General features: G+C 44.8%; 1 protein-coding gene and 1 pseudogene across 5 annotated transcripts in view; one reads left to right on the top strand and one right to left on the bottom strand.

Annotated features, from left to right (window-relative positions):
• LOC146195026 (evasin P1180-like) overlaps positions 1-23,231 on the bottom strand; it is a 34,639-nt gene extending 11,408 nt beyond the window's left edge. Inside the window, exons 1-6 of one of the 5 annotated variants that reach the window (XM_084597624.1) lie at positions 23,094-23,230; positions 10,036-10,093; positions 9,219-9,266; positions 7,850-7,885; positions 6,267-6,302; positions 1,632-1,670 (exon numbers count right to left, since the gene is read on the bottom strand). In XM_084597624.1, coding sequence (XP_084453750.1) covers positions 1,632-1,670; positions 6,267-6,302; positions 7,850-7,885; positions 9,219-9,266; positions 10,036-10,090 — 214 coding nt within the window. In that variant the 5' untranslated portion in view covers positions 10,091-10,093; positions 23,094-23,230. Of the gene's footprint in view, positions 1-1,631; positions 1,671-6,266; positions 6,303-7,849; positions 7,886-9,218; positions 9,267-10,035; positions 10,094-23,093 lie in introns of all 5 variants that reach the window. The other 4 variants (XM_084597625.1, XM_084597626.1, XM_084597627.1 and 1 more) reach the window with 4 other exon arrangements.
• Positions 11,338-12,188, top strand: LOC146195027 (uncharacterized; annotated as a pseudogene).
• Positions 23,232-23,640: the final 409 nt, after the last annotated feature.

Below are 23,640 nucleotides of genomic sequence, written 5' to 3'. Positions count from 1 at the left end.
GATCTTTGAATATAGAGCCTACTCTTTCAAGCTAATATTCAAGGAATCGCTGAACGTTGCTCTTCGAAAGGAGTGAAATAAAAAAAACTTTCTATGCAAACATGACTATCTCCAAAGAGTTAAGAAACCTATCGGAGGTCCTAACGAGAATATGTGGAACTAAAATGGGATACGTTGTAGGGAATTCAATGTACATGAAATTTAACTTAGTGCAGCCTATTTTTGTTGTGAGAAGAGTAGCTTTAAATATATTTATCCATTCTGTAATGCTCAGGTTCTTTGTTTTGATCGCAGTCATTTCCGTTTCAACCTGATTTATTTCTTACTTAGTAGTATTATAACTGCCCACTTCACGATACCCCAGGGTTGTGGTTTAGTATTCCGGCGTCCACTACACTGCCGACGTACGACGTACAGTGGTGAGCAGCCTTGTCTAGAGCGCGCCGACGGGGCTCTGCGGAGCAAGTCAGCGACATCTAACATTAGGCTCTGGGTTTGAGCTATGCGTTCTGTGCGTATGCGCGGCAAATCAGAAGTATGCCTGCTCATCACTTCCTCATCCAGCCCCTGCCTTGCGAGTACCTTTCTTTCCGCTAGGGTCGCATTGCCTGCATTTGTGATAGGGTGCTTCGATTCGCGCCCACTCTCCGCATCGAGGCACCCTAATTTGTGAGGTTGTGACAGTCGCCACAGCGTTGCGATTACGCCGTGTTTCTCGAGTGCAACGAGATGGCCAGGCAATCAAGCGCGTCTGATAGCGGATTAATGCGCGTTCCTGCATACGCACCACTCATCGCCCCTGTACTTTATCGTGGGGGAATTCAAGTTCCTATATCTGAAAAGATTCCAAAGATCCCTTATAGCTTATAACCCGGTCCAAAAACACGCCATCAAACGAGATGCCTGCAACGCATGGTGCGTGATCGTAACCTTATACGGACAGGACGAAAATACACCAAACAGCCAACCAGGCCCGATTCTCGCATAATTTGCTATGGTGTTTAAAACGCGCGATAATCCGCTATCTCTTGCAATTGCTTTTGAACCGAGCGATCACCCGATATCACACTGCACTTGCCTAGCCGATTCGTGATGTGCACGAAACGCGTTGGTTTTCAGGGCGCTGTCACATATTATTCTGCGCGTACCTGGTGGCATGAAGCGCAATCACTGAGTGAAAATGAGGCCGGGAACCCACGTCCAGGCACTGCTTTATTTTTGCCGCGCATGCGCATGGGACGCATAACTCAAACCCAGAGTCTAACGTTAGATGGCGCTGACTTGCTCCGCAGAGCACTGTCGGCGCGCTCTAGAAAAGGCTGCTCATGACTGTACTCGTGAACTAACCTGCCACTGAATCAAGGTAATATTAGAACCTATATTCGATGCGCATGCCTACTGTGCGACGTCAGTGCACATCTGAGTGCCCTAAGTGGTTGCGACTGCCAATGCTTTACTGAAGCGTCATTCATGCATTTAATTCATTTCAGGCGCTTAACCTATGGAAATCACTAACAGATTTTCCGCACATATCAGCCATCAGGAAATTCATTGGAAAATACAAGACATTAGAATGTGGTAAGCGTAGAATATTTGTAGACAGCATAGAAGGCAATACTTAAAGCACTTACAATGGGTTTCCATCGGATCGTAGTCTTCGTCATCATAATCTATGGCCCAAAATAAAGTTTCTAGTAAGTAGAAAGCACTTACAAAATACAATTTTAGGTCTATATAACTCCCAAGATTTATTGGGAGTACCAGTAAGTCTTTTTTAACAATATTGTAAAGACGCAACGAACACCACTTTCCACCCGAAGTCTAGAGCCCGTGTTAGTTGTATTTAAAGTCAGGTTTCGCTCACTGGCTTCAAGTGAAGACGGGATACCTGTACTTTACCTCGCCATGTAGGCATTTCGCACTGCGCATAATAAAACCTGAACGAATTGTATTCCAGGTATTGTGCATAATAACTGCACTTCACCCCCCCCCCCCCCTTTCCTAGTTTCGCTTCCACTGTTCTGAAACTATCTACGCTGCATACATGGTTGTAGACTGTTCAACTACACGTTTTCTCTCTTTTGCCCCATTGAAGCAAAAAAAAATGCTGTGGTTGGCACAAAGCGATATTCTTACATCACCATCATCATCAGCCTGACTATACCCAGTGCAGTGCAAAACCTTCTCCTATATTTCTCCAATTAACTCGGATCTGTGCTAGCTGCATCCACTTGACCGCTGCGAACTTCTTAACCTCATCAGCCCACCTAACTTTCTGCCACCCCTTGCTACGCTTTCCTTCCCTTGGAACCCAGTTTGTTACCCTAAGCGACCATCGGTTATCCTCTCTTCGCACTATGTGTCCTGCCCATGCCCATTTCCTCTTCTTAATTTCCACTAGAATGTCAGTAACTTGAATTATTTCTCTGATCCACTCTGCACGCTTCCTATCTCTTAATGTTACCCCTACCATTTTTCGTTCCATAGCCCTCTTAGTTGTCTTCAACTTAAATAGAACCCTCTTAGCCTCCATGTTTCAGCCCCATAAGTGAGTACAGGTAAGATGCAACTGTTGTATACTTTCCTCTTGAGCGATACCGGTAAGCTGCTAGTCGTAATCTGCGAGTGCTTTCCAAATCCGCTCCATCCAAATCTTATTCTTCTTGTTATGTCCTTTTCATGGTCCGGATCTGCGGTTACTACCTGTCCTAAGTAGACATATTCGCCTACTAGGTCCAGTGCTTCGCTGCTTCCAGGACTTCCAGTGTTACATCAATCAACTCTTATTTCGCACCTTGTAACCTTCAGAGTTTAAATTTTGTTTAGAGTGCCATGCTAATGTCCAACTCATGGCAATGCAGTGGGCTAACAGAGACGCTCCAGATGTGGCTTCGCATGGACAAGCGACGTCGTGCTCCACAACCTCGTCGCTAAACTATGTGAATCTTTTGACATACTAGCATTTTGAGTGGGTGCCATTCAGCATTGTGCGTCTCAGATCCCAAGTTTTAGCTGCCTACGAACTTACTTTTTATTGCTGGAGCAATTTACTTAACCTTACGTTTTTATTAGTAGATACGGCAGGCTTTTTCACTCCAAGCAAGAATGGTTACATTAAATTTCCAACATAACTACATTTCTCGGTCACTTGGTAAAACAACTGTGAAGGCAAGGGAAATCCCTGCGGTAATGTCAGTATTGAGGGGGAAAAAGGCTGCACTGCAGTCAGTAAACAAGAAACATGCATGTCATAAATTGGTTTCAAAACTAAAGTTTTCGCGCACACTTCACAAATGGCTCACCTATTGTGCACTTTATTGCTACGGCAGGCGCAAATTCCAAATACTGATAGCCTTTCGGAACGATGAATATTTGTGCGCATTATTACTCATCTATTTCATGTTCTGGATTATTAATACGTGCAAAAATCCTAAATTGATCCAGAAGGAACGTTTACCGGACTATTTAGAAGTGTCCATAATAAAGTTGGCGCAAAAATTTAAGTTTTCAGAAAGTCTTATTTGTGAGAGCGTTTTTAGACCGGAACTCAAATTAGTGTTGCTAGAGTGAAGCGAATACATAAATATACTGTCACGTAGTGGTGACAGGTCCGGTAGCCGGAAACAAAGACACTGGCTTTGCACTTGAATGAAACTCTTTATTGGGCTGACTGCGCACAGAGAAGAGCTAAGCAAATTGGCGGCGGCGATAACGGCAGGCGTGTTTGTCCGTCGTCGAACAAATAATTCCTGTTTTGCGCGTCAGCGCTCGTTTTAAAGGCTACGCCGAAGACCGAGATAAAACCGCAATCGGTGACTTGCATGCACTGGAATATTGCAGTAACACAGGTGAAGGACGGGAAGGTTCGAGATGCTTATGAGCGCATCTAGCGCCAAAAAGAAGCTAATAAGGCTACGTCTCACGACAAATTAACTGAACATAGAAAGCATACATAATCGATCCCTGCGCTGGAACCGCTACGATAAGGCCGTATGCCGGCAGCTGTACTAGAAGAAATATACTTTTGAATGTTTAGCGGCATTACTCTTCCCTTAAAAAAATATCGCCTTGATGTTTGAAAATAAACAGCCATGAGTTATTATACACATTGTGAAGTAAACGTGGATTGCCTTTAGCGGCATAATATGGGTTTAGGCATAAAAAAATGTACAATTTAGAGGCAATACAAACTTTTTAATGCGTTCTGCCATTTTTATCACCTGCTCTTCATGGGAGGTACAGATTGCATCATAGGTTAAAGGAGAAACGACTGAAACAGTTCCTCATTCTGGGACTTGAGCCTTGCCACTGATTACTTGGATAACCGCCTAGCTCCTGTATCCGACCTATCGTTCCCCTTTCATTTGTCGCCTTCGCTGTACCATGCGCTCTCGATATGCCTTCATTTCCGAGATAAAATACCTTCCCTAATTCGGGACGCCTGAGTTTTGTGCAGTTCCGACAGGAACATCCACTTTCACCTAGGAAATTCAAGCAAGTAGTGTTCAAAGGCGTATGTACAGGGGGGGTCAAAAGTTCCCAGGCCACAGGGTCTCCTTCTGGCCGGCATATTCTGGCACTTACGATCCCATTAACGATATCAATTATCTCAGGGGTTAGAATAATGCTTCTTCTATCCTTCACAGATTTTTTGAGACTTGAGGTCGTCATGGCTGCCGGATTATACTGCTCAGAAGCAGAGCCCGTGGCCTGGGAACTTTTGATGGCCCCTGTACGTGTGTATCCAAAGGTCGTTGCCGTTCTGCCCGTGCTTCGTCATACCTGCAGCCGTCAGAAGAGTGACAATTTTCGTTTTCAGCCAGTCGCTTCGCCCCACTAGCGACTCCCTTGATGCATGGGGAGCGAGTGTTTTCTGTGTCAATAATGCAGACATGGTCGAGTTCGTCATGCTCACATGACGGCATCCTCAAGTGCGATTCATAATTTGCCGAGAGGAAACTTGCCGTGCTCCAAAAATCAGGTGGACATTTTTTATTTTACGTTGTGCGACGAAGTTACCGATAAAACCTCATTTCCCAAGGCTACCATTTAGACAGTTCTCAAACGTCAACATTGCAACAGAAGGCCATCGCTAGTTTTTGCCTCATGTCCTGCCTTGCTCGCGGCCCGTCTCCTTGTTGTCCGTGATATGAACGTACCGCTGCCGTTTGACAGCCTCCTGGTCCACAGGGACCTACCGATTATGCTTGTTTACAATTCCATGTGCACTTATCCCTCTTCATATGAGCCTCCAGTTGTAATCCATCTGGATTCGTGATATCAGAACTCGAGATCCGCTAACCTGTCAGTACTAGACCATGCAACGTCTTGCATCCATAGAATCCCATTCATAAAACCTTCACTATTTTCAACACAAGCAAATCGCTTCCCATCAATTTGCCTGTAATGTGGCCGAAGTGTTACATAAAAACCTCCAGTTGGAGAAACAAAGTTCTATAGGATGCTCATCGAAGCCATTCTATGGCAACCGAACTTCGCAGAATAAAATCGAGCGCCAAGAGAATGGAGAGATCGAATATTTATTTAAAAAACTAGAAACGCTGCGCAGGGTTTTATTAGGGGGTAAATGTTCATCGACATCCACCAAAGCCCCGCCATATGGCTACAAAGTAAAGCTATAGAGCTTTTTCAGAAAGTTGGAAGTTAAAGACAAATTCGTCTGGTCTGTTAATGGAACCCGGTACAAAGATCTTTCCGGGCAGTCGCTGAACCAACTGAGCTAACCAGGACGGTCAGCAGATACGATGAGGGAGGGAGCGAATTTATTGATAACTCGAACAGGGAAATGGTGTTAATTGGTCATTGAGGGGAATATTCATAGATGGAATAGATTTATAAGAAAGGAGTAATTACTTATGGCTGCACTTGGGTGGATCTCAAAGAGTAACTACTCCATTCTTTGATATCTACTCAACCTTTTGGGTATTCCCATAAATACTCGATCCTTAATTCTCTTGGCACTCGCTTTTACGCAGCGAAGTTTAGCTTTAAGTTCGGTTTATTTCAATGCCATAGTGCAAACGTTCCGCATAATCACTCGAAAACAAAACTGGATTTGACTTTTGTTGTAAGCGTGCTTTAATAAATGGAAGTGCACAATAAAAACTATGAAAAAGTATTCTCATACCTATAAGCATGTTTTCGTCATGTGTTCGACTTTTTGAGCTCAAGAAACATTACCCCACATGACGGAAAGGTTTGTACAGTTATGCAGACAGTCGTTCAGATAATTTGACATCACTCACTCAAATTTGGATCTTCGTCTTCTGAAGAAGCCTTGCCTATACACGAACATGAAAATAGAAATCAATAAATATAACAAATAAAAAGCAATGTAAGATTCTGCTTGACAATAAATCAAATTTTCAAATTCTGATTTTCAAAAAGGCGTGAAGAGTAATTTTTACAGATGCTATCGTAAAACAGAGATAATGGTTTCAACAACATCATTTACAGAAACGTGTTTTGTAGCACTAATATATTTTCAAATGTTCCCCGTTCTGATTAACAGTTTACTCAGCTTCCAAATATTTCTATGAGTTGCTCTAATAAAACAATCCTTGGAGTCATATCGAGAGATTCGCTGCCTTGCGACTACCCCCTAAACACATCCAACAATCCTACATAAATTAGTGAACTTTCTTTTTTTATTGGGATAGCAATACTGCACCAGATTTCGAGCCGTCGCGTGGTCCCGGCGGAGGCCACGCTTGGCCTTGAACAGCCGAGGAGGAGGAGCAGCAGAAGAAGAAGGAAAAGAAGAAGACGAAAAAGATGCAGAAAAAGAAAACAAAAAAGACGAAGAACAAGAAGCATGGTAATTTACGCTCTCGCGTCATGCTCTTAAAGAATGAGCTTAAGTGTCCCCAATAATGTACCACCTTACACTGATATGGCGTTATAAGGAAATAATGTAGCAGGCAACAGAAGCTTCCCCCGTTGCTATCGCCATTCAACTAGGGTTAAACAGAGATACACAGAGATACAGAATTTTTTGCAATGATGTATCGCTGCATAAGTAGGCACTGTGACGGCTGCCTGCGACGGCCCCGCCGCCCATAAAATACAGATCAAACTTGCGGAAGGGTCAAGATTAAGCAAACGCAGGGTGAGCCTCATCAAGGGTTGATCTCTTTCGTATCGTGCGTGGACACAGAAAACGCAGCTGACGCGGCAAGTAGAAAAATATTTTTGGTTCTAATTCCTCTGGCATAAAGATTTCTCAGAAACTTCGTAGTTAAAGAAAACTTCTTCTGTTCCGGGGTTTGAACCCGGAACAACAGCCGTTCTGGGCAGTCGCTCTACCAACTGAGCTAACCACAGTGGCAGCAGATCTGATGACATGGCGAGAACGGATTTATAGATAACTCGAAGTAGGAAATGGTGTTGATCGAATATGTAGGGTAATACCCCAAGGTGGAGTGAAATTCTTAGAAGGAATAATTACTCATGGCTGCACTTGGGTGGATGTCAGTGAGCAATTACTTCCTTCTTAGAAATCTACGCAACCTTTCGGGTATTCTAATAAATATTCGATCATTCCATTCGCTCATCGCTCACTTCTTTTTTGCAAAATTCAGTTTATTTCAATGCAACAGTGGAAGCGTTCCGCATAATAACTGAAAACAAAACCTAGATTCTATTTAGTGTAAAGCGCGCTTGAGTAAATTGAACAGCACGACGGAAACTATCAAAAAGTATCCACATACCTGTAAAAATGTTTTTGTCATGTGTTCGAAGTTTCTTGAGCTCAGAACAGTTACCACATGAGACGAAAACGTTTTTACAGGTATGTGGATAGTCGCTCAGATTATTTGACACCACTCACTCAAATCTGGATCTTCATCGTCTGTAGAAGCCGAACCTACGCTCAAACATAAAAAAAGAAATAAGTAAATGCACCAAATAATCGGCAATGTAAGATTCTGCTTGACTATAAACATAGTTTTGAAATTGTGATTTTGCAAAGTGGCCTGAATCAAGAATAATTTGAACAGATGCTATCGTAAAATATAAATATTTATTCCAACAACATTATTTAGAGCAACAAGGCGTTTTGTAACACTACTATATTTTCAAATGTTCCTCATTCTGATTAACAGTTTACTCAGGTTGCAAACTTTTGAATGAGTTGCTCTAATAAAACAATCCTTGGAATGATATCGAGATATTCTCTGCATTCCGACTGTCCCCTTAACACATCCAGCAATCCTAATTAACTTTGTGAATTTTCTTATTTTTATATGATGATTTTAAAAGCGGCTCACAAAATAGATACACAGGTGTTTACATTCTAGACTAGCGATGGCTGCGTAACCACAGTATACCAGCCCTACTATAGTATGTATTGTGAAGGCTGCTTTTCCTATGCCTCACTGCCCATAAAACGCAGATAAAACTTGCGGAAGGGTTAAGATTAGACAAATGCATGGTACGCCTCGCCATAGGCTTGATCTTTCCCAATTGTTACCTCTTTCGTATCGTGCGTGGGCGCAGAAAAAGCAGCTGGTGCGGAAGTTAGGAAAATATTTGGTTAGTTCTAGATCCTCAGCTATAGAGCTTTCTCGGAAACTTCGTAGTTAAAGAAACATTTGTCTGGTCGGGGGTCAAACTCAGAACAACAGCCTTTCCTAGCAGTCGCTCTACTAACTGAGCTAACCATAACGGCAGCAGATCCAATTCTATGGCGCGAGCGAATTTATAACTCGAAGTAGAAAATGGTGTTGATCGAATATTTCGGGTAATACCCCAAGGTTGAGTAGTATTCTAGGAAGGAAGTAATAACTCATAGCTGCGCTTGGGGGAATGTCAATGCGTAATTACTTTCTTCTTAGAAATTACTCAACCGTTTGGGTATTTGAATACATATTCGAACCCTCGATTCGCTCGGCACTCGCTTTTATTCCGCGAAGTACGGTTTATTTCAATGCTATGATGGAAGCATTCCGCACACTCACTAAAAACTAAACCCAGATTGTATTCTGTCTAAAGTGTGCTTGAATAAATTGAACAGTGCGGCGAAAACTATCAACTACCATCAAAAACTATCAAAACAGCTATCAAGACATTCTTACGTACCTGTAAAAATGTTTTCGTCATGTGTTTGAAGTTTCTTGAGTTCAGAAAAGTTTCCACACAAGACGAAAAGGTTTTTACAGGTATGTGGATAGTCACTGAGGTAATTTTACACCACTCACTCAAATCTTGATCATCGTCTTCTGCAGAAGTCATTCCTATGAACAAACCTAAAGATAGAAATAATAAGTATAATAAATCAAAAGCAATGCGAGATTCTGCTGAACACTAAATATAATTTTCAAAATCTGATTTTGTAAAATGGCTTGAATTAGGAATATTTTGAACAGATGCTATCGTAAAACGGATATATTTATTCCAACAACATTATTTAGAGTAACAACGCGTTTTGTAGCACTAATATATTTTCAGAGGTTCCATACTCTGATTAACCGTTTACTCATGTTCCACACATTTGCATGAGTTGCACTACTAAAATAATCCTTAGTATGATATCGAGGGTTTCGCAGGCTACCGACTGTCCCCTTAACACATCCAAAAATCCTAATTAACTTTGTGAACTTTGTTTTTTTATATAATGGTGTTAAAAGCTGCTCACATAATTATTATACAGGTGTTTGTGTTCTAGAGTAACGATGGGAGCGTAACCAAGTAGACCAGCCCCATTGTATAAGTAGATAGTGTGACGGCTGCTTTTTATGTGCCCCACTGTCCATAAGAAGGAGATCAAACTTGCGGAGGGATCAAGATTAGGGAAATGCATGGTGAGCCCCGGCAGATTTTTGATCTTTCGCAAGATAACCTATTCGTATTGCACGTGGACGCACAAAAGGAAGCTGGCGCAGCAATTAGGAAAATATTTCGCTGGTTATACTTGTTTGATGAAAATTGGCGCACCTACCTTAAAGAACAACAAATGGCTGGAAATACATAAAAGTACAAATGAATAAATTTGATTATATCATCAAAATTACTCACTGTGCTTCTCGATAAGCGGGCAGAGCAAAAGCCAAATGAACAATGCTGTATTCATAACCTGAAAGAAGAAAATCAGGGAACTTTAGTGCCATACATTTTGCTATTGATTTTTCAATTTTTTTCATTCATGCAAATCATTGGGCGAACACGCGCAGTAGTTATTCAGCTGTAACTATCAAGAGCGTTGTAATGACCTACACAAATGATTGCCCTCTTTGGAAAGTGAATATCGACGACATAAATCACATTGATCCAGTAACACAACTCACGAGAACCATTGACTCTTGCTGACTAATATATAAAGGTGCTCAATGTGGAGATGATTTCCTCTACTTTCAGAAAAGTAGGTTTTCAAGAGTTGTATTATTATGCTCAAAAAGACCTACTCGCCAACGTTTCAGAGTGCCTTACAGTTTAATATCTAAAATTTACTTTTCATATGAAAACCGTGATCATGCTTTTTAGTACGCCATTAGAAACAAGTACCTAATAGACTAATCTTAAAAAAAGTGAAATTATGTTAGCTAGGTGCGCATACATTCATGCACAACGGGAGAGAATGGCGATCTAGCAGTCTCAGTTACTTCACAGCGAAAAAATATTGTAGCAATCCCGAAGACGAGGAAAATACATAGATGAAGACAAGAAAAAGCAATCCTGAAGACGAGGAAAATACATAGATGAAGAAAGGAAAAAGAAAGTTGAGAAAGACGAAGAGACTCTCGTGCCCGTGCCCGGACTGGCAGTTGTTCACCAGCTGAGTTCTCTGCCTCCTATACCTGTGCAGCGCTCCGACGTGAAACCCCCGTCGTAACAATATATCACGAAAACAGACCAAAGATCAAGCGGTGTAGAGGAGTACTCTCAACAAAACAAAAATTTCAAAATTAAAATAAAACTGACAGAACATGTTGTCGAAACATAGTAAGAACAAAAAAAAAAAATAAATCACCCCGTGCTAAAAATAAACTTTTGAATACCTGAAGTATTATTCTTTAGTTGGACAGAACCTGCATAAGGATTTGCCCTTTTGCCGCGAACCACCTTCGCTTTGGAAACTTCACAATCTTACGATAATTATATTTTGCTATACAACTGAACACAAAAACGAAACTTGTACTTCTGCGGGACTTTTGCGTTCCTTCTCCTTGACGCCAGCCTGGAGAAGAAATTTTCTTGAGGGTTTCTCTGACATCCTTTAAGCTGGAAAACTAGTTTGGCATCGACAGAGTGTGTCAGCAAAGCGTTTAATCAATTTTTGTCAACAGCCAGTTTAAAGCGGAGAAAAAGAGTCGTAACAACATGGTGGAGGTGCGGGGTACGAATACCCTCACGACGCATCTTCGATCGCTGGAGTCTCGCCGGAGCCGTCGCCTCGCTGGTCTTCCTCCCATTCCTCTGAAAATGCAGCAAACAACTGAGCAGTCTCAAATGCGACGCTACCGCTTCGAGAGCCTCGTTATTTTGCCGGTCAAGCAGGGGAAGATGCTGATGAGTGGCTCACTCACTTTGAACGTGTGAGCCGCTTCAACCGCTTGGATTCGGTGGCGAAACTAGCGAATGACGTATTCTTCTTAATGCAGACCAAATTGATGTGGTATGAGAACCACGAAGACTCTCTGACCACTTGGGAGGGCTTTGTGGAAGCTATCAAAGAATGTTTTGGCGATATGACTGCAAAGAGGAGGCAGGCTGAGCAGACACTTTCTCAGAGAGCCCAGACAGCAGGTGATACTTGCACAACGTACATCGAGGCAGTGCTTAAATTATTCAAGACCGTTGAGAGTCGGATGACCGAGGAGGACGAGGTAGGCCATCTGCTCAAGGGCATTGCGGAAGACATCTACCACTTCCTCACTGCCTAAGACAACTTGAGTTCAGTCACCGACATTATATGACACTGCCGGACATTCGAGGCCCTCAAGACACGCCGCGTTACACCGAAGTTTGGGCGACTGACAAATGTCACTACCATGGCCAGCGTCGAAGAATCTCCATCTCCACGTCTCCTGTGCGCCATTCGTGAAATCGTAAGGGATGAAATTTCCCGACGTGAGCTGCTTGCCCGGCCGCCCTCTGGCTTCGCGGATGAAGCATACGCTTTTCCAGCCACGTACGTGCCCACCAACGTCGACCTATACACCAGCCAATGACACCGACTTCGCCTTCCGAGAAGACCTGGACACCCTGCGACCAGGGCCCAACCAGATTTCCCGGCAATTCTCTTATCAGCGCAGAGACACTGGGTCCTACTTAAATCGTACACCGTGCCTACCGCGGGAAAGCTACGTCGACCCGGAGCCTACATTTCATTATCCGTCGCGCCCTACCTCGCAAGAGTCGACTGAAGCGCAGCTGTTTGATCGGCCTATGCCAGTGTGCTACCGATGTGGTGTCGCGGGTCACATTTCCCGCTACTGCAATCGACGCGCAGAGTTCAGGAATCCTCCGACGGCATCGAACCGACGAACCTTCCAGCCCTACAACGACAGCTATCGGCCCAAACGTTCATCCCGAAGGGGCCGTTTTCAAAACGAAGGACTCCGCAGCCAATCTCCAGCGTCTGACCGTAGTGTGACGCCGCCTCCGTCATTTCGTGTGCGCAGTTCCCCGTCACCACGGCGCCGATCTCCACCACCAACGCAGGAAAACTAGCCAGCGCGGCCAATAAAGGTGAGGTCAGCTGCTACCTTATATTCCTCCGTGTGTGTGCATGTTAAAGAACAAGGTTGATGTGCTTGTAGATGGTTTACCTACGACGACGTTGGTAGACACTGGTGCTACTATCTCGGTATTCAGTTTAGATTTTAAGAACCTTTTAAAGAACAAAGTTATGTTTGTTTGGGACGAAACTGCAAATTTTTATGGAGTAAGGGGAGAGTTATTGTAACCGGTTGGGGTATACAGAGTTAAAGTTTCGTTGGGGGGTACAGTATTTCCCGCGGAATTTGCAGTACTGCCCCGATCAACTCACGATATAATCTTGGGAATTGACTTCCTGCGTATGTGCGGCGCTACAGTTGATTGCCGAACTGGAGAGCTAAATGTTAGTGGTTCTTTCCCACGTGAATTTTTGGAAGAGACGTCAAATTATGAAGACGTTTTGTGTGTCTGTGATGAAATCGTCATACCCCCACATTCTTCAGTGTGCGTTCAGAAGTCCTGCTCCCATCCTGGTAATGACGCTTTTGAGGTTTCTGTGGCGCCTCTTAATTTACAGTGTGTTAAGAAAAATCTATTAGTGCCGCATTGTTTGGTTTGCATGAAAGAGGGCCGTACCGGACTGTGGACTACAAATTGCTCGCCGGAACCAGTTGTTTTCCAGCGTTCTCTAAACTAGCTTCATGTAGCGCAGCTCTCCCGAATTATGTTACTCTCATTACTTCTTCCTTTAATAACCCCAGCGCTAACTCATCTGCTGATAAGAAGCTTCTTGCGATGATCAGCGCATCGTTGAACACCTCATAACGACAGATGTTGAAGAACCTATTGTCCCAGCACATGTCCGTCTTTGATTTCGCGCAATCCGACGGCTCTCGACGTTTTCCGCTGTCGCGCGCACGCCACAGGATTAACAAGAGATCTGCCCATCCAATCCGCTAAGAGCCGTACCGCGTGTCGCCGTCAGAGCGCAAGGTGATCACCGAGCAAGTTAAAGGCATGTTGAGCAGGGGCGTAATTCAGGAGTCCTCCAGTCCTTGGGCTGCTCCCGTGATATTGGTAAAAACAAAAAGAAGGGAACATGGAGGTACTGCATCGACTACCATCGCCTCAACTCCATCACTAAAAAGGATGTGTATCCTCTCCCGCGCATCGATGATGCCTTACATTGCCTTTTCTCTGCATCTTATTTCTCTTCGGCTGATTTGCGATCGGGGTATTGGCAGATTCCGATGGACCCCGCTGACAAAGAAAAAACTTCATTTGTTACTCTCGACAGCCTGTTTGAATTTATTGCGATGCCCTTCGGCCTATGTAATGCGCCGGCCACTTTTGAGAGATTTATGGACACAGTACTGCATGGCCTGAAATGGGAAATCTGCATGTGCTATTTAGACGACGTTGTTATTTTTGGCCGGACTTTTAGTGAACATAACAAGCGACTCGCTGTTGTTTTAGGTTTCCTGCAGAAGTCTGACCTTGTCCTGAATTCTAAAATGTGCCGTTTTGGCAAGCGTCAAGCGCTGGTACTCGGACATCTCGTCGACCGCGATGGAGTTCGGCCAGATACACAGAAGACTGCAGCAGTTGCAGCATTTGAAAGACCCTAGAACCAAAAGGAGCTTCGCAGTAGTCTGGTGCTGTGCTCCTACTTTAGACGATTCATCCCAAGGTTTGTCGACGTCGCTTACCCTCTGACGTCCCTTCTACAAAAGGAGGTCCCTTTCGACTGGACCTCAGATTGTGACGCGTCTTTCCACCAGCTAAAGTTTCTGCTCACGTCACATCCCATACTACGGCACTTCGACCCCTCCGCTCCGACGCCAGTGCACACGTAAGTGTGATTGGTGTTGGTGCTGTGCTTGTGCAACGTTCGGCAACCGGAGAGCATGTAGTTGCTTATGCAAGCCGTTCCCTCAGCAAACCTGAGCGTAACTACACTGCTACTGAGAAAGAGTGCCTCGCTGTAGTTTTCGCTGTTCAGCGGTTTTGGGGCTACCTATATGGATGCAATTTCACGATTGTGACGGACCATCATGCCCTGTGTTGGCTCGTCAACCTTCGTGATCCATCTGGTCGTCTGTCACGCTGGGCCCTTCGTCTGCAGGAATACGACATCACTGCCTCGTACAAGAGTGGTCGCAAAAACGCCGACGCAGACTGCCTATCACGTCTCCCCCTTCCCACGACCGAATGCGACTCTGCTGACTTCGATCACTACATCTCCTACGTTGTTCCCGAGTTTCTCGACGCCTCGGCTCTGCGCACTGCGCAAGAGACCGACATAAGCCTCGAGCCACTGCTTGCGGCTGCGCGGGATTCCACAGCTACCAGCCCATTCTGTCTCCCTGATGACCTTCTGTACAAAATGTCTTGATCCAGCACCAGCACAAAATTTCTACTTGTGGTTCCCGAGAATTACCTCTCGTGCATCCTGCGTGCAATGCACGAAGACCCGCCTTCCGGTCACCTGAGCTGTGCACGAACCCTCCACCGTGCCCGCGACCGGTTTTGTTAGCCGAAGATGAGCCAGACAACTGAGCGATATGTGGCGGGCTGCACTGAATGCCAAAGGGCACAAACGTCCTACATCCACGCCACAGGGCTTTCTGCATCCTGTGACTCCACCACAAGGTGCATTTGAGAAAGTTGGAATCAACCTTATGGGTCCCTTCCCGAAATCTTCCGATGGAAATGGCTGGATCGTGAATTGTACCGACTGTCACACCCGCTACTACGAAAAGGCCGCTCTTCCTTCAGCCACCGCTCACCACGTGTCCATGTTCTTGCTCCGTTCCGTCATCCTGCGCTATGGGCCTCCGCGAGTGACATTCAGTGATCGAGGTCGGCAGTTTACGGCAGATGTCGTGGAAGAGCTTCTCCGTTTGTGCTCGTCACATTTCCACACTCCACACCATACCACCGTCAAACCAACGGTTTGACGGAGCGCACCAACCGCACATGCTCTCTAAGTATATTGCATCAGACCACAAGAACTGGGATACAATACTGCCGTTTAAAACGTTTGCCTTCAACACTGCAACGCATGAGACGACCGGCTATAGCCCGTTTTTTCTTCTTTATTCCCGTGATCCTCGGTATTCCTTCGAGAGGATTCTTCCCTATTCCGTCCATGACGAACCTTGCATCGCCGAAACTCTTTGTGGGGCCGAAGAAGCTCGCCGTCTCGCCCGTTTGCGGATTCTGGCTTCGCAAGAGCATTCCAAAGCTCGATACGACAGACAGCATCGCCATGTGTCTTACGTACCTGGAGACTTAGTGTTTCTTTGGCGACCTTTACGAAAATGTGGTTTAGCCCAGAAAATGTTGGCGCATTACGCTGGCCCTTACGTTGTCCTCGACCACGTCAGTGACCTAATTTCGAAATCGCACACATGACCGCAAGTGGTCGTCGCTCAGCTACAACGGAACTCGCTTATATCGCCCGGACGAAGCCGTGCCAATCCCGTGAGAACGACTAACTCCCTCACCCAGGGGGGCTTCGGCTGTCCCGGGGGGAAATGTAGCAATCCCGAAGACGAGGAAAACACATAGATGAAGAAAGGAAAAATAAAGTTGAGAAAGACGAAGAGACTCTCGTGCCCGTGCCCAGACTTGCAGTCGTTCACCAGCTGAGTTGTCTGCCTCCCATACCTGTGCAGCGCTCCGACGTGAAACCCCCGTCGTAACAATATATCACGAAAACAGACCAAAGATAAAGCGGTGTAGAGGAGTACTCTCAACGAAACAAAAATTTGAAAATTAAAATAAAAATGACAGAACATGTTGTCGAAACATAGTAAGAACAAAAAAAAAAAATAAATCACCCCGTGCTAAAAATAAAGTTTTGAATAATTGAAGTATTATTCTTTAGTTGGACAGAACCTGCATAAGGATTTGCCTTTTTGCCGCGAACCACCTTCGCTTTGGAAACTTCACAATCTTACTGATAATTATATTTTGCTATAGAACTGAACACAAAAACCAAACTTGTACTTCTGCTGGACTTTTGCGTTCCTTCTCCTTGACGCCAGCCTGGAGAAGAAATTTTCTTGAGGGTTTGTCTGACATCCTTTAAGCTGTAAAACTAGTTTGGCATCGACAGGGTGTGTCAGCAAAGCGTTTAATCAATTTTTGGCAACAGCCAGTTTAAAGCGGAGAAAAAGAGTTGTGTGAACAAACTTGCTTCCCTCGCTGGCCCTATTTGCAGCAAGCCTCTTCTAAATTTATGTTTCATTAGCTGAAGCTCACTAATTGAGTCGTTAATTATTGCCGTTTGGTGGTTACTCCTAGTAGAAAGTACAAAGTTATGAAGATGTAGACCTTATATAAAATTTTTAAACGTAAAAGAATGTTTCTCATGCCCTGGAGGAAGGGAACATTCGACGCTTTTGTCCTTATGAAACCGAAGTTCTGGTCAAAATAAGCGTTATGGATTGATGCCGGACAGAGGCGCTAAGTTCGAATTCAGGGCATATTGTGCCAAACTGTACATTTTTGCCACATGTCTGGGTCAAGAGAAAGGTCCGTACTTTCAACTGCGTAGTGGCTAGTACTGAGGGCAGCAGAGCGAATTAAAGTGCGCAACACATCAGCAAAGGAGACTGTTCGAAATTGACGCCATAGTCACTACAACGCCTCTCAGCTCACGTCAAATCTAGACCTAGCTTAATTTCGCAAACGTTGCGTTCAGTTTGCGTTTTGTGCGGAATAATGCATCAGAACTCCTCGCTTCGAAAGGTCTGAGAATATAAGAATTTGTGCCTTTGAAAATTGATATGGTATTCACGGCTACCAGCTTCCCCCATTGAGATTAACAACTGAATACCGATATATTGCCATATATTCAAAGGCGAAAAAACGCGACGTACGTGAAGAATAGGATGATGGAACGAAAGGAATGAAACCAAGCCGTCTGCGTAAATAACGAGCAATGAATCTAGCACTACTGGTAAAGACAAAATACAAAACTTAGACGTCATGATGTACTTGAGGGACAAAAACACAAAGAAGGACCCGCTGTCCAAGATATCTAGTTTAACGCAACAGCGTGTTCTTTTAAACATATTTGTAGTACTATAAGAGGTTATATATGTTTATCTTCCCCTTGCTTCATAAAAAAATTAGATATGATGTACCATATCCAAATCTAAAGCAAACTAACGAGCTACAGATCGTCTAAAAAAACGATTGTGGACACGTTTGCCATGTTCGTCAACACCAAACCCAAGACATGGGACATATCGTTGTTCATGCTCATCGCTTATATCGACGTCGCCCAGAAGACAACCAGGTCCACCTTACTTCAATTTGTGTATGGCCGGGAGCCCACGACCACGCTAGATGGGATGATGCACAGACACAGACAAGTCCAACCTCGTTGCCTACCTTCAGCGCGAAAATGAAACCCGGCAACTCGCACCGTTGAGCATTGCGACACTGCAACGCGGCCGACGAGACGCACTCTGCAAGAATGGAGGCCGAATCAGGGCTTGGAAGTCGCTTAATAAAACGTTGTTAAGCCGATAGTTCGGCCCATGCAAAGTCCTTCCCTTGTCGAGCTCTCGACAACGAAGTCACTCCCAACGGTGTGAAAGCACCCGAGTGGCTACGCACGCGCCCTAAAATCGTGCATGTTGTGTACCTTAATCCATATTATACCCATAAATGGCATTGGCGCTTACAATTGTGATATTTTTCTTAAGCCTTCTCTGTTTATTTCGAATGATGAATGACAATTTTACGAGAGCAGTAATGCCGCGACAATTGTTATCGTGATTTATTTATGCCAAGCACCACTGACATGCTTGCTTATATTTTGCTCCTTGAATGCAGAAAGGCCCTCCCTTTGTTCTCTCTCAATGTATCCTGGACGCGCTTTTTTCGCCTTTTTATGGCTCAAGGTATACCGAGACATATGCCGAATGATTTCCTCCAAGTGTGTCTGCTTCAACATTGCTCAATGCTTTTCTTGTTTTTTTTTTTGCAGTTGGTCTAGACTCTTGTTTTCTAAATTTAAATTGAACCCTGATGAGTACAACTGGCATTCTTAGTTCAACGACGGACGAGCACGATGGCATCTATCACCGCTGCTGTGTTCCTTGATTGTTTAGCTGGTGCAAATCAGTCCATACAGGTGTTCATTTTTGTACAGGCAAGTAACTCCGTCTGTGGCTTTTAGCATTATCAACGTTACAAATGCAAACAACATTTATTGTGTCGTCTCTAACTCTTCTCCTGTAGGACCGTTGCCTAATGCGGTAAAAGCATCTTGGTTCTTTGAAGTGGCATTTCGTGTACCTCCTGTTGTTTGAGCCTTAGAATATTTAACAATGTACCGTAACCGACTAGCTTAACTATAAATTCTTGTAAAGTAGTAATAATACGCTATAAAGTTTTCAGTAGTTAGCGGCATGAATCAATATTATTTGTACTGTACCTTGCTGATCCTCATTTCTTCAGCCACTGACATGCACCAGTGTGTTGGTGACGACGACAAAGACTAAGTACGCCTAGCGCGCTGTAAGATCCTCCTTACCAAGTCACTTCATCTCAGCTACCTCAACAAACGTAGTTTTAAAATTGGTGGAGGTGCTGGATCGTTCCCATCCACACTGGAACCGCGAAGACATATACTGGCCCCTGTGTCCCCATGCAAGACGAGACCACTTCAACATTGCCGCGTGCTCAAAGCACATTCTTTGTTATATTGCCTTGCTCTTCAGCAACATGGCTGACCAAGATGTCCACGACTGGCTGTCTACATATGAAAGAGTAAGCACCTATAACAAATGGGATGATTCTTACTAGCTCACTAACATAATAGTCTACTGACGAACGTCACCTTGGCCTGATTAAAAAGAATTATGCCTGATTTGCATAGTTTAGCAACTGCTTCTCCCGCTTTACTTTTCCATCGATTACAGTCGCGCAGCCCGCTGTACTCGAGTTTCTACCGCACGTTTGTTCCTCTTCGCTTCGGCACCCATTTCACGATGACGCATAGGGTCTTGAGCTGTTTCCTGAGCACGCTCGGCACGTTTACTCATTATTTGTGCTTCTAGGTTCTTTCACCGTTTAGCTGCAATATCAGAATCAGTGAATTCACAATCCCGCTGCTTTTGTAACCGTTGTACTTCAGCACGGCGAACCTGTGCCTCAGTGCCAGACGGCCTGGCTTTATTCACTGCGACGCGAAGCAAAAGCCTGTTCTCAGCTTTCCTTACACCATTACACCTGTCCGTGAAGGCTGAGGAGGGACTGATGCGAGGGAAGATGCCGAAGTTGAGGACATGCGAGCGACACACGACTGCTCACATGCTTGTCCAAAGCTGCCCTGTGACGGCGGCCACGTGCGCGATTGACACGCCCCTCTCTCACTGTATTACTCTCTCACTGGGTGCATCTATGGAGCCGCTCCGCCACCTCAGTGTTAATTCGCGTAATGCGGGCGTCGCCACTTTTCCTTCCTCATCTTCAAGTTCAGGGAGAGACGGAAGAACACAGAGAGAGAGAGGCTTGTGCTGCAGCTTTGCGGCCGCTCCACCTCCTTAATGCTGAGCCGCGCGACGCGCGCTTCACCTTCCCTTTCTCCACTTCAAGTTCACGAAGAGAGAGAGAGAGCGAGTGAGCGGCTTCGGACAGATATCGGCGAAACCCGCGATTGCGGCTAGTACTGCAACGTACTAAAAGAGTTTCCTTTTAGTGTTTGGCCGCCCCGCAATGCGCAAGATTCGTGCCGAACGACGGCGCTGAAATGACCTTCACGAGTCACTTTGAGGACATTGTTGACCTCTCTAAACGCCTCAACCCAGTCATTCCGGAAGCGGATAAGATTCATCACATCCTCAATGGCATTGCTGACGACGCCTTTCAGATGCTGCTAGCAAAAAATTGTACCACCTTCACTGAAGTAAAGCTTTCCCAGATCTACGGCAAGCTCCGCTATCAGCGCGCTTCTATGCGGCGCTCCGGAGTGTGCAACAAAACCGCATTTGCCCTGGGTGGTCCTACAACACCTCAAGACAGTCTGCTGATTCAGCAATTTCAACATTTTGTTCTTGAACAGGTCGCACGGCAGCTCTCACTCATTCCCCATTTTCAAAACTGGCAGCGTGCTTCCTGTACTGCCTCCGTCTTTGGCCCATGCCATACTCCGGTGGTGCAAGAATCACGTCACTGTCTTCCCATCTAAACCCGCGCGGTCGCCTGTGACGGCACTTCTGACGAATCCCCTAGTAATGGCTAGGCTGCCACGCCCACCTAAAGATGATTCCTACGTGGACGTTCTTGCCTAACATTCTCCGTCGCAGGCTGAGCATTCGTTCCATGCCCGTCTTTCGAGGGTCCGGCCACAACCTACGTATCCTTGGAGTATTGCAGACAACAGTTCGATTTGCTACGCCTGTGCTCGGCCGGGCCATGTTACACGTCTTTGTCGTCAGTGCTTTCCAGCTTCCCTCCTTAATATGTGATCCTGTCCGTACGGTGTCGAGCCACGCTCGCAGACGACTCCACCCGGCCCTCACTTCTTATCACAAGATCGCCAAAAATATACCAATCGCCAATCACATTCTCCTCGTCATTGATCGCTTTCTGAGATACAGCGACGTCCTTTCTGTGCTGTAGAGGGAAACTAACAGTCACAGTTCAAGGAGCAAGGACTGCGCTTGTTTCAATTTTCCAAGTCCTCCGTATTGTCCAGCTAATCTTATCAATGTGTTTCCAGAAGGCGCCGCAGTTCTCGGTTTCGTCGACACGGGCGCATCCGTTTTCCTTATCAGTGAAGCACTCTGCCGTCGACTTCACAAGGCGACCACTCCGTTTCCGACTTTTCGCTCCACATCGCCTCCTTTAGCTTCTTTCATGGCCCGTGTTCTCATTCAAAACGCTTTGTGCTCATAGATTCAAGTGCTTCCTTACGCCATCACGTTCTCTGTCTTCTTCAGTGGGTAGCGTTTTCGACGCTTCTGAAGGCTGTCGCCTTTTCATCGAGAACGCTTTCTCGGCGATCGGTAGCAACATTCGTTGACGGTTCCGCAAATGACGATGCCAATATGTCAGCTGATAGGGTCTTAGCAGCATAGGTACAGTTCTCTAGTGGGACATGAAAAAGGCAAACTGATGGTTCATATACGAGTACATGGCTAATTTTTGAACAAGTGGCGCCCTCTAGAGCCATTCCACTAACGCGATTGAATAAACATTGCGGTGCACGTTTGCGGCGCCCGTTGGCGTTACTAGTTCATTATTGGCCCTGGCTACAATTATTTCCAAACTAAACACTCCTGTACTTTCGCAATGTCACTACTGGAAGTAATAACATAGACTTTCGCTGTCAAAGTCATTTCACCTGACGTTATATTGAAGTTACATTTATACAACACACGAGAGTTTCTCAGTATATTGAAGTTACATTAATACGACAACACTCGAGAGCTTCTGATAAACCCCTGAGATCAGCCGGTCGACATGTGATAGACGATGGACAAATATTAATATTGTTTATTCGACCATCATGTCGTAGATGATGACATGGGCCCTAAGTAAAGGTGCCCGTTCACAGCTTCGCAAAGCCCGGGACTCCCTACGGTTTTTGGCAGCACCAAGGAACATTGAAATGAACACTTGTCATGGAAAATAAAGACAGAGGCAGCATAATTCTTCGGGCTGGAGCCCTCTGATGTGAAGATAAACCATCGCAAGTAAACCAAAACTAAGCGTGTATAAATGGTAGTTTTTGATATCAGGAAATTCTAGTGCAAGTGAGTGAGCAAAACGCAAAAAATAGCTTTACCACGAATTATGCTATAAATAGAAAATTATTGTACTCGCGTATAAAAACAAAAGGAAGAACAAGAGATAAGACATATATCTCAAAATAAAACGCACCTACTAGTGATTTCTTGCACAAAGGCACCTTGCGACAACCTGTAAAGCAGATATAGCGCATCCAAATAACACTGTATGTATAAAATGAGAAGATAATATTTAGCGATACGAAATGTGACGGCTTGTTGTTTATTCGGTCGAGTGCCCTTCATTAAGGTACTTTGTTTTTAAGCCACCTGGTTGAAAACCATTAAAACCAATATGCTTTGTTAGAAATATCAGAATCTCAGATCCGTAAACTCTCCTCCGGTATCGGTAAAGCTATGCTGATATAAACAGAAACGGGTTATTTATTTTGAAGTGAATGCAGAACCGATTTATATGCGGATAGTGTTTCGCGTTGAACATACTGATCCAATATGACCAGGAAAATCACTCTGTCTGCGTAACAATGCTTTTATCTAGAAGAATGGATGTTATTGTCTTTAGGACATTGAATCACGCGCAAGAACATTTGAGAATTGTTGTGTGCAGGACATTTCGCAAGTTGATGAATTTGCACTCACTGTTTATATACGGTCCGGCCAGTGGCCTTGCAGCTCCTGAAATGCCGCGAGGTGTGCCCAGTTGCCTGTCCACCGTAATGAATGCCGCCTGGCGTTCCGTGTCAGTAAGTCAGTCGAACTAACACATCTTTTTAAGGAGAGGTTGCCGGAATGAGATGATAGCAACAATTGTTGTCGTCATCTTTTGATAGCCATTGTGTTTGGGCGGTGCCATTTCATGCCCTTTAGCAAGCACTCGAGCAAGGACTTACAAGCACGTGCATGATGGTCACTGAAGGACCTATAAAAGCAACAATAGCTACAAACCCAAACAACACAAAAAACCTGCATAAGGTCAGGTAGATCAAAAGGGACGTTGCTAACTACTGTTTTCAACTAGTTGTCAGGAGCATGTTACTTTTCGCAGTGTCTTTCTATGCCCTTTGGGTACGGGAGATCCGACGCGCTTAGACGTTTGAGAAATAGAGAGTCTGCTCACGTCAACAAAATCATCATGGATATACAATCGCTTATTAAAATTTTGATCACAGAAATATGGCTTTATGAT

Source organism: Amblyomma maculatum, chromosome 3 (genome assembly GCF_055883805.1).
Source record: "Amblyomma maculatum isolate TAMU_Amacu chromosome 3, ASM5588380v1, whole genome shotgun sequence".
Taxonomy (NCBI): Eukaryota; Metazoa; Arthropoda; class Arachnida; order Ixodida; family Ixodidae; genus Amblyomma; species Amblyomma maculatum.
This window is presented reverse-complemented; position numbering and strand designations above follow the sequence as displayed.